The sequence below is a fragment of the Piliocolobus tephrosceles genome, chromosome 9, assembly GCF_002776525.5.
Source record: "Piliocolobus tephrosceles isolate RC106 chromosome 9, ASM277652v3, whole genome shotgun sequence".
Lineage (NCBI taxonomy): Eukaryota > Metazoa > Chordata > Mammalia > Primates > Cercopithecidae > Piliocolobus > Piliocolobus tephrosceles.
The window spans coordinates 119,429,075-119,441,109 of NC_045442.1; the positions used below are offsets into that span (position 1 = coordinate 119,429,075).

General features: G+C 40.0%; 1 protein-coding gene across 3 annotated transcripts in view; it reads left to right on the plus strand.

The window, feature by feature from the left end:
- Positions 1-12,035, plus strand: part of UPF2 (UPF2 regulator of nonsense mediated mRNA decay) — a 134,810-nt gene that overhangs the window by 33,284 nt on the left and 89,491 nt on the right. For all 3 annotated transcript variants that reach the window (XM_023223128.3, XM_023223127.3, XM_023223126.2), the window contains exons 5-6: positions 8,351-8,548; positions 11,235-11,384. In XM_023223128.3, the coding sequence (XP_023078896.1) occupies positions 8,351-8,548; positions 11,235-11,384 (348 nt within the window). The remainder of the gene's footprint in view (positions 1-8,350; positions 8,549-11,234; positions 11,385-12,035) is intronic.

Here is a 12,035-nt window from a genome sequence, read left to right on the forward strand (position 1 = left end):
TTTCTCAGTATATTTGTTATGATATTTTAGAACCAAAATCTCTGTATAATATTTAGCATATGGCCGGGCACGGTGGCTCACGCCTCTAATCCCAGCACTTTGGGAGGCCAAGGCAGGCGGATCGCAAGGTCAGGAGTTCAAGACTAGCCTGGCCAAGGTAGTGAAACCCCGCCTCTACTAAAGATACAAAAGTTAGCTGGGCATTGTGGTGTGTGCCTCTAATCCCAGCTACTTAGGAGGCTGAGGCAGGAGAACCGCTTGAACCCGGGAGGCGGAGGTTGCGGAGAGTTGAGATTGCACCATTGCACTCCAGCCTGGGTGAGACTCCGTCTCAAAAAAAAAAATAATAATTAGCATACTTGGGGATTAATTTAGTTGGTTTCTTTACCCTTTTCCTCTAATTGTCATATTGAAATTTAAGCTAATTTTTCTTTTCATTTTAAATGACTTTAAATGTATTATTATTATTATTATTTTTTTTTTTGAGACAGAGTTTCGCTCTTGTTGCCCAGACTGGAGTGCAATGGCGCGATCTCGGCTCACTGCAACCTCTGCCTGCCAGGTTCAAGCAATTCTCCTGCCTCAGCCTTCTGAATAGCTGGGATTACAGGCATGTGCCACCACACCCAGCTAATTTTGTATTTTTAGTAGAGACAGGGTTTCTCCATGTTGATCAGGCTGGTTTCAAACTCCTAACTTCAGGTGATCCACCCGTTTCGACCTCTCAAAGCGTTGGGATTACAGGCGTGAGCCACCGCCCTCTGTCATGACTTTAAATGTATTTTTAGACATCTTCCAGGATTAATAGACCTTGAAACAATTCTGTCATTGTTTTTATTTTTATTTTTGGAGACAGAGTGTCACTCCATCACCCAGGCTGGAATGCGATGGTGCAGTCTTGGCTCACTGCAACCTCTGCGTCCCAGGTTCAAGCAATTCTTGTGCCTCAGCCTCCCAAGCAATAACTGGGACTACAAGTATGCTCCACCAAACCCAGCTAATTTTTGCCTTTTTAGTAGAGATGGGGTTTCACCATGTTGGTCAGGCTGGTCTCGAACTTTTGAGCTCAAGTGATCTGCCTGCCTCAGCCTCCCAGAGTGCTGGGATTACAGACTTGAGCCACTGTGCCCAGCCCTGTCATTGTTTTTAAAGGATCTTTTTGTCTAGGCATGGTGGCTTATGCCTGTAATACCAGGGCTTTGGGAGGCCAAGGCAGGAGGATTGTTTGAGGTGAGTTTGAGACTAGTCAGGGCAACATACTGAGATCCTGTCTCTACAAAAAATTTAAAAAAAAAGAAACAAATTTAGCCAGTCATGTGGCACAAGCCTGTAGTCCTAGCTACTTGGGAGGCTGAGGTGGGAGGATTGCATGAGCCCAGATATTCAGCCTGGGTGACAGAATGAGACTCTGTATCTTAAAAAAAAAAAATTTTTTTTTTCAGACATAGAACTTAAGGGTGAGAGCTTTTTTTTCTTTCAGTACTTTAAAGATGTTACTCCTCTGTCTTCTAGCTTGCATTGTTCCATCAAGAGTGCTCCTACCTTTCTTACTTTGTTCTTATTTATATATTTTTTCTCTCATTGCTTTAAAATTTTTTCATTATCGCTGATTTCAAGCAGCTTAGTTATGGTGTGGCTTGGTATGGTTTTCTTCATTTCTTGTACTTGGGGTTCCTTGAACTTCCTGAATCTGTGGGTGTATAGTTATCATCAAATTAGGAAAATCTTTACCTTTATTTTCAATTGTGTTTTCTCTTTCCTTCTTTGTCACCTCTCCTACAGGGACTCAATGACAGGTATTTTAGGTTGTTCAAAGTTGTCCCACAGCTCATTAATGTCCTGTCCTTTTTGTTCTTCATTATTTTTTCCTGCCTTTCCTTTTGGATAGTTTCCATTGTTATGTCTTCAAGTTCACTAATCTTTTCTTCTACAGTGTCCAATAATTTAATTCCATTTAGAGAAGTCATTTGTTATCTCTATATCTTGTCATATTTTCTTTTTCTTCTATATCTTGTCATATTTTCTTTTTCTTCTATATCTTGTCATATTTTCTTTTTCTTCTTTATATTACCATATTTTCTTCATGCCTGCTAATGTTTTATTGGATGTGTCCTGGATATTTTTGTATTCTTATAAATATCATTAAGCTTCATCCTGGGGTTCAGTTAACTTACTTGGAAATAGTTTCATCTTTGAAAGGATGCTTTGTTAGGAGGTATCAGAGCAGCCTTTAATCTAGGGCTTATTTTTCCTAATACTGAGGCATTACCTTTCTGGACTCTGTCTGATAAAGTAGAGTCTTAGAAGATTCTTCAGTCAGCCTGGCGGGTACTATTCCTGGTCCTATGAGCCTCTCTATGAGTCTTAATTCTTTTCAGTAGTTATTTCCCCAGTCTCACCTAGTTTCCTCACACGTAGAGGCTGATCAGTACTCTGGCGAACACTTTGTTTCCTTATACATAGGAGCTGATCAGTACTCAGCTGAATGTTCAAGGAGACTCTGCAATCTTTTGAAGTCTATCTTTGTGCTGGTTTCTCCTCTCTGGTACTGTGTCCTGGGAACTCTACCTGCCTTGGGTAGAGTATTACCAGACTCTCAGCTCTCATCCTCAACTCGGGGAGACTGCCTGGCTTCTCTCTTACTTGGCCACAGCTTGAAAAAATCTCTTTATGAAGTAAGCTGGGGCAATTGTAGAGCTGAGTTTTTGTCTGCTCTTTATCAGGGTTTATTTACCTGTACTGCCTGATGTCCAGTGTTTGGAAATCATTGTTTTAATATTGTTTGCTTACATCTTTAGTTTTTTTGGGTCACTGATACAGTACTTCATCTTGTCCAGAAGAGGCTTACATTGTCCAGTGATCAGAATATCCTTTATTCTACAGCCACTTTTTCCAGTTAATCATATGTCTCAGATTTTTTTTCATTTTAATACATCAGTGCCATCTAATTCTTTTTAATTGCTACATAGTAATATCCTGTTGTATGGTTGTGCTGTAGTTTACTTGTCTTCTGTTAATGAACACTTAGTATTTTTAGCTATTATTGTCAGTGCTGTAACAAAATCTCTGAACCTGCTTCTTTCTGTATATATGCTGGTGTTTACAGGATACATTCCTAGAAGTAGAATTCTTGGGCTAAAAGGATATATGCATTTTAAGTTTCAATATATAATGCCATATTTGGCCGGGCGCAATGGCTCACACCTGTAATCCCAGCACTTTGGGAGGCCGAGGCGGGCGGATCACGAGGTCAGGAGATCGAGACCATCCTGGCTAACACGGTGAAACCCCGTCTCTACTGAAAATACAAAAAAATTAGCCAGGCGTGGTGGTGGGCACCTGTAGTCCCAGCTTCTAGGGAGGCTGAGGCAGGAGAATGGCGTGAACCCGGGAGGCGGTGGAGCTTGCAGTGAGCGAAGATCGTGCCACTGCACTCCAGCCTGGGAGACAGAGCGAGACTCCGTCTCGGAAAAAAAAAAAAAAATATATATATATATATATATATATAATGCCATATTTTCTATTAAAGAAATTTACAGCAACCCAAATGCCCATCAGTAATAGACTAGGTAGAGAAAATATAGTACATATACACCATGGAATACTATGCAGCCATAAAAAAGAGTGAGTTCATGTCCTTGCAGGGACATGGATGAAGCTGGAAGCCCTCGTTCTCAGCAAACTAACATAGGAAAAAGACCAAATACCACATGTTCTCACTCATAAGTGGGAGTTGAACAGTGAGAACACATGGACACAGGGAGGGGAACAACACACACTGGGGCCTGTTGGGAGGTGGGGGATAAGGGGAGGGAGAGCATTAAGACAAATACCTAATGCATACGGGGTTTAAAACCCAGATGATGGATTGATAAGTACAGCAAACCACCATGGAATATCTATACCTACGTAATAAACCTGCACATTCTGCACGTGTATCCTGGAACTTAAAAAAAAAAAAAATGACATGCCACTAAGTATATGAAAATACTGGTTCTTTCTTTTTTTTTTTTTTTTGAGACAGAGTCTCGTCTGTCACCCAGGCTGGAGTACAGTGGTGCCATCTCAGCTCACTGCAAGCTCCGCCTCCCGGGTTCAAGTGATTCTCCTGCCTCAGCCTCCTGAGCAGCTGGGACTACGGGCGTGTGTCACCACACCCAGCTAATTTTTTGTATTTTTAGTAGAGACAGGGTTTCATTGTGTTAGCCAGGATGGTCTTAATCTCCTGACCTCATGATCCGCCCACCTCGGGCTCCCAAAGTGATGGGATTACAGGCATGAGCCACCGTGCCTGGCCCGAGAATGACTGTTTCTTTACACTCTTACCACATTGCAGTTCTTAATTTTTAAATTTGAAGTCAGGTTTTAGCATCTTTAAGTTTATTGATTGTTTTATAAATGTATTATTTTTCCTGTGAAATTCCTATTTGAATCTTCAATACCTGCACCCCCTGCCCTTTTTCACCTTGTATCTTTTTTAAAAATTGATTTATAAAAGCACTTTGGGAGGCCGAGGTGGGTGGATCACTGGAGGTCAGGAGTTCTAGACCAGACTGGCCAACATGGTGAAACCCATCTTTACTAAAAATATAAAAATTAGCCAGGTGTTGTGGAGTGCGCCTATAATCCCAGCTACTCGGGAGGCTGAAGTGAGCGAATTGCTTGAACCCAGGAGGTGGAGGTTGCAGTGAGCTGAGATTACACTCCAGCTTGGGTGACAGAGTGACACTCCATCTCAGGGGAAAAAAAAAAGCACTTTGTAATTAAGGAAATTATTATTATTATTATTATTATTATTATTATTATTATTATTATTATTTTGAGACCGAGTCTTGCTCTGTCGCCCAGGCTGCAGTGCAGTGGCACATTCACAGCTCACTGCAAGCTCCGCCCCCCGGGTTCACGCCATTCTCCTGCCTCAGCCTCCCGAGTAACTGGGACTACAGGCGCCTGCCACCATGCCTGGCTAATTTTTTGTATTTTTAGTAGAGATGGGGTTTCACCGTGTTAGCCAGGATGGTCTTGATCTCCTGACCTTGTGATCTGCCCATCTCGGCCTCCCTAAATGCTGAGATTACAACCACCATGCCCGGCCGACGGAAATTATATTTTTTATATGCATTGCAACTATCCCTCCTCTCTTTCTCTCTTGTCCTGTGCCTGTGATTTTCCTATTTTTTTATTGCTTTTGTTTGGTAGTATTTTTACCTCTCAGAAGCTGAATTTTCTTTTTTATGATTTACATTATTTTTTAGATATACAAAATATTTATGCATATTATAGATTAAAAAGTGAAAGTTTACTGTCAGATGCATTACATTCTCCAAGGTAACCACTCTTAACAGCTTGATAGTAATGTGTCCAGACTTTACTTTTTTCCACAAAATATGTATAATCAGATATCTCTAGCTTCATTAACTTAGGTAAGATATTTTGCATGATTTCCTGTATTGTTTCTTTTTTTTTTTTTTGAGACGGAGTCTCGCTCTGTCGCCCAGGCTGGAGTGCAGTGGCCGGATCTCAGCTTACTGCAAGCTCTGCCTCCCGGGTTTATGCCATTCTCCTGCCTCAGCCTCCCCAGTAGCTGGGACTACAGGCGCCCACCACCTCGCCGGCTAGTTTTTTGTATTTTTTAGTAGAGACGGGGTTTCACCGTGTTAGCCAGGATGGTCTTGATCTCCTGACCTCGTGATCCGCCCGTCTCGGCCTCCCAAAGTGCTGGGATTACAGGCTTGAGCCACCGCGCCCGGCCGTTTTTTGTATTTTTTTTAGTAGAGACGGGGTTTCACCCAGTTAGCCGGGATGGTCTCGATCTCTGGACCTCGTGATCCGCCCGTCTCGGCCTCCCAAAGTGCTGGGATTACAGGCTTGAGCCACCGCGCCCGGCCCCTTTATTGTTTCAATAATTATTTTTGAGAGCTTTCTGAGTCAGTTCTTGTAGATACAGCTCATTCCTTTTAACACCTGATTAATATTACATAGTTGTCTTAGTCTTTTCAGGCTGTTGTAACAAAATACCCTAGACCGGGCAACTTATGAGCAACAGAAACTTACTCCTCCTCTCTGGAGTCTGGGAAGTCTAAGAGCAAGGTGCCAGCCAAGTTGGTGTCTGGTGAGAACTCTCGGCTTCATAGATGGGTGGGTGAGTGGGGCTGAAAGTTCTAATCCTGTAGTCACTTGGTCTTTCTGGTGACTGGCTCCATCCTGAGACTATCCAGAGGCTCCACCGTAAGTCACCTCATTAGCATCAGCTGAGGTAGGGTCAATAAGCTAGTTATGAATAACAAAATACATTACTTTCACTCAGGAAATTCCAAGGGTTTTAGGAGGTCTGCCAGGAACCAAAGACAAACACCAAATATATTTATTATACCATGCTCTATATATTATGGATGTATTCTTTAAATATTGTCAATATTGTCTTCTAGTTTGTTTTTTACTTTTGTTTATACTTTTCATTAAACAGAAGTTGTAAATATGTCATTGTTTTTCTTTTTGGTGTATTGGTTTAGTGTCCTAATAAGTCCGTGTTTAAATATATTTTCTCTAAGGAAAGTAAGGAGTTTCAAGCAGCCAGTGTTTTTTTGTTTTTGGTGTTCTTATTTTCATAAATCACATTTAATGGATAATTTAACTTAGGGTTAATTTTACTTTATATAATCACTATAATTCTCATTTGGAGAGAAGTGTGTGAGAATAGATACGTTCATGAATGAGTTCATAATCATAAAGTAGGCAGTTACTTTCAGTGTTCTGAGTTTATGATCTATAGTTGTATGTACTGCATGTATGTAAATATATACATACTTTCCATGCTCTGATAAGAGATCTGTACACTTCATCTTTCTTCCCTTCTTTTCCAGTTGTCAATTGACTGACATTTATGGCATAAAAGAAAATAAAGGCTGAGCGTGGTCACGCATGCCTGTAATCCCAGCACTTTGAGAGGATGAGGCGGGTAGATCCCTTGAATTTAGGAGTTTGAGACCAGCCTGGGCAACATAATGAAACATCATCTCTACTGAAAATAGAAAAATTAGCTGGGCTTGATGACACATGCCTATAGTCTCAGCTACTCAGGAGGCTGAGGCAGGAGGATTGTGCAAGCCCAGGATTTTGAGGCTACAGTAAGCTATGATTGTGTCACTGCAATCCAGCCTGGGCAACAGAGTGAGACCCTGTCTCAATTCTAAATAAATAAATAAATAAATACAGTCTGGGTTTGGTGGCTCATGCGTGTAATCCCAGCACTTTGGGAGGCCGAGGCGGGTGTATCAGCCGAGGTCAGGAGTTTGACACCAGCCTGGCCAACATGGCGAAACCCCATCTCTACTAAAAATACGAAAAGTTAGCCAAGTGTGGTGGCGGGCACTTGTAATCCCAGCTACTTGGGAAACTGAGGCAGGAGAATTACTTGAACCCGGGAGGTGGAGGTTGCAGTGAGCCGATATCGGGCCATTGCACTCCAGCCTGGGCGATAGAGTAAGACTCTGTTTAAAAAAAAAAAAATTCGGGACCCTCTAAATTTATTATAGCAAGGGGGAAGTTAAGCCTTGGAGACTGAATTACATAACCAATGTATATCTTTCCTAAAAAAAACGACTTCTACTAATCAGATAGTTGTAACTGTGCATTAAGCCTTATGTGGAAAGATGTTGAAATTACTAAACTTTCTCTATATAAACAATCTCAAACTTCTACACTTTGAAACACTGACTTCTGTTCTTTGGAATCTCTGCTTCCTGGGAGGCTGTCCTCAAACTTTGCAATCGAATAAACGCTCTTTAAAACTAGATTCTGACCTTTTTGATTGTTTTAGGTTGACAGTGGCAATCTACCATGTGCTAAGGATTATGCCAAAAGGAGGAATGCTTCTTAATTAAAGGTTTATGGTCTGTTTTTGGAGATATAAATGGTATATAAATATGCTGTAAATAGTATAGAGGATTATGAGTTGCCAAAAAAAAAAAAAATATTCATGGGGGAGGTGGGACTTTAAACGGATGTCTTAGGAGTGGCCAGACTTACATATTTTATTTTTTGACTTTAAGTTTCATGAAAGTAGACCTAATTTATCAAATGGCTACTTAATCTCATATTAATTGCTTAAAACAAGTGTAAGAGCAAAAAATATGCTGTTCTCTAGTCTGTTTTATTAAAGGGCTTTATTTAAAACACAGTTTTTGATTTGGTGTTGAAAGTGGTCACATGTGCTTGTTGATTGAAGAAGTTCCTGTTAGTTGAAACACTGAAGATTCAATAGCTATAAAACTGAAAAAATAACTAATGTCCTGTTTATCATGCTATAACCTCAAGTTACGTTAATTACTTGTGATTTATTTTATGGTAGAACATGGGCCTGGAATTGATATATTCACTCCTGGTAAACCTGGAGAATATGACCTGGAAGGTGGTATATGGGAAGATGAAGATGCTCGGAATTTTTATGAGAACCTCATTGATTTGAAGGCTTTTGTCCCAGCCATCTTGTTTAAAGACAATGAAAAAAGTTGTCAGAATAAAGAGTCCAACAAAGATGATACCAAAGGTAAATTCTAGAGAAAAAATATTTACATTAAGTGCTACAAGAATTAGCTTCAAAATAGTATTTGTAAAAAAAAAAAAAAAAAAAAAAAGTTCCTAGTTTTGTAATATGAACATTGAGTCATTAGAGTAAATGAGTGACAGAATTATATGGAATGATGGAGCATTAAAGGATGATAATTGACATACTTTTAACAATGCTGATACTTTTAAGTTAATGTGAATTAATTTGAAAGTGTTTGTTTATAATGTCTTGTAGTGAATTCATGTGAGGTCTTGGTAAGACACGCATTTCCCCCAGGTAGATTGTTAGGGCAGGTGTTAGTTCTAGGTGCTCGTTGCCTGTACTGCCTTTTCTAGGCTAGATAGAACCAGCTCTTTGTGAAGAAAAGCGACTTTAGAGAAGTCAGAGCTTTTAGGTCATTAATACAGTGGGAGTTTCTGAATGCCAGTTATGTTGTGTTTCTTAGGTTTGTCTTATATTTGCTGCTGCTATTCTAATCTAACTCCCATCCTCTCTCACTTGGGTTACTGTAATATCTCTTACCTGGTTGCCCTGTATTTGCTTTGTTTCCTTCTGTGCACTCCTTTTTTTTTTTGAGGCAGAGTTTTTGCTCTTGTTGCCCAGGCTGGAGTGCAGTCGTGTGATCTCGGCTCACTGCAACCTACGCCTCACAGGTTCAAGTGATTCTCCTGCTTTAGCCTCCCAAGTAACTGGGATTACAGAAGTGTGCTACCACACCTGGCTAATTTTGTATTTTTAGTAGAGACGGGGTTTCACCGTGTTGGTCAGGCTGGTCTTGAACTCCTGACTTCAAGTGATCCACCTACCTTGGCTTCCCAAAGTGCTGGGATTACAGGCGTGAGCCACCACACTCGGCCTATGCATTCCTAAACATTAATTTTACTTTCCTGCCTACCTGATGTCCTTGAATAACTTTACATGTACTTAGAATATAATTTAAAATTGTTAACATTGTCTCTAAGACCCGCATAGTTTCAGGTTTGCCATTACAACTCTGTTACCCTTAATTTGCCATCCTTCTCAGTCTCTGAAATGGGCCCATCTTCTTGCCTTCCTCCCTTCCTGCATTGTTCTGTTTTCTGCTTGGAACCCTCTCCCACCATACCCTGTTTGACTACCTTATGCATATTAGTTTAAATTCCTCAGATAAATTGTATGTTTTTTGAGAGCAAGGGTCACATTTTAAGTTTTTTTCAGAATGTCTAACAGCTTAGCATCATTTTGAACATGTAGCTGATTAGCAGATGTTTTCGTAGCCAGACACCAGGGGACATTGGGGAGTGAATGCATGCTCCATGTGGGCAGAAGTTTTTCTCTGCTGTACTCACAGGTATATTCCTGGTGCTTAGAACAATACCTAGCACGTAGTAGGTATTCAGTAAAAGTAGAATGAAAAGATGAATGAATGAGAAAGTAGTGGTCTGTTTCCATCTAGAGGTAGCAAAACTGATTCATACTAGTTAGAGTTTTCATCCTCCCAAATAAGATATGACATCAAGTATCAGTAAGACATTTCTGTGTTCAATGCAGAAATTAGGAGATTAGAGACTATAAGAGATGAAGCTGAGAAATTACCATACTTTCAGTTTAGGTATATATTCTTGAACTCAGGTTTTATTGGCTTTTGTTTTTTATTTACGAAAATTTTCAAACACAAAAGAAGGCTGTTATAGTGAACTTGCATTTACCTATCACTCAACTTCAGTTATTAACATTTTGAACCTCTTATTCAACTAAGGTTTGGTTTCTCTTTCTTTTTTATTCTTCCTGTTTTGCCTTTTACCAATTACTGGTCATTTTCTTTTGTTGTGTTTCATTTTTTGGTTTTCTCTAACCCTTCACATTGAAATGATAAGGATATTTTCCTAATTGGTCTTTCTACATCTACCCTTTCCTGACTTTCTAATTGATTTTATATATTGCTGCTAAGTTAATTTTCACATCAGTTCCCTTTTAAATGTTATCCCTTGCATAAAGGAGAAACTCTCAAATCCTCATCTGGGAGTTTGAGACCCTTCTTAATGTGAGTCCACTTTAATCAGCCTTTCTCCCCCTTGCCATCTTTAGCATAGATAGATTTTCACGCCATATAAGTCCTCATCCACACATATATCTTTCCATCCAGTCATCCGTCCATCTCTTCAGTTAATAAATGGTATACATAATCAGAGAAGATATAGCCTTTGTTCTCAATGAGCATAATGTATATATATTTTTGAGACGGAGTTTCGCTCTTTTTGCTCGGGCTGGAGTGCAGTGGTGTTATCTCGGCTCACTGCAATCTCCAACTCCTGGGTTCAGGTGATTCTCCTGCCTCAGCCTCCTGAGTAGCTGGGATTACAGGCATGCACCACCATGCCCAGTTAATTTTTGTATTTTTAGTAGAGATAGGGTTTCACCATATTGGTCAGGCTGGTCTCACACTCCTGACCTCAGGTGATCCTCCCTCCTGGGCCTCCCAAAGTGCTGGGATTACAGGGGTGAGCCACCATGCCCAGCTGAGCATAATGTATTTTATAAAATCTAAATACATTAACTTCAGTTGCCAGTTATACATGCAGGTTTTAAAAGAAGTGATGCAGATTTTGTGAGTCTTTATCTACTTTTGTGTAGCAGGATTTTAATATGACTTTGAATTTAGGTATACTTGTTTGTTTTTCAACAGAGGCAAAAGAATCTAAGGATAATAAGGAGGTATCAAGTCCTGATGATTTGGAACTTGAGTTGGAGAATCTAGAAATTAATGATGACACCTTAGAATTAGAGGGTGGAGATGAAGCTGAAGATCTTACAAAGAAACTTCTTGATGAACAAGGTAAAGAACTATTTTACCAACTTTCATTTTTAATTGGTTTTTACACACAGAGCTCTTGCCTAAGAATATAGATCTTTTCTCCTTAATTCTGTATTTTTTAATCCCTTGTTTTTCTGTTGTTTTCAGTCCATCACTGTTTTTGGAATTCGATTTATAACAGGACACTACATACCCAGTATTATATGTCTACAAGCTTTAATGATCATCTAAATTTTAAATAACTTAGTTCTAAATATCTTTTTTTTTTTTTTTTTTGGAGACGAAGTCTTACTCTTGTCCTCCAGGCTGGGGTGCGATGGTACGATCTTGGTTCACTGCAACTTCTGCCTCCTGGGTTCAAGCAATTCTCCTGCCTCAGCCTCCCAAGTAGCTGGGATTACAGCTGCCTGCCACCTTGCCCAGCCAATTTTTGTATTTTTTGGTAGAGATGGGGTTTCACCATGTTGGCCAGGCTTGTCTCGAACTGCTGACCTCAGGTGATCCACCCACCTTGGCTCCCAAACTGCTGGGATTACAGGCATGAGCCACTGTACCTGGCCCTAAATATCTCAAAATAAATTTTTCTCGCTACCCCTTCTGTGATGGAATAATGATACTTAATACTTTTCTGATAACTTGATAGCATTCTCCTGATTGATTTAATTATATGAT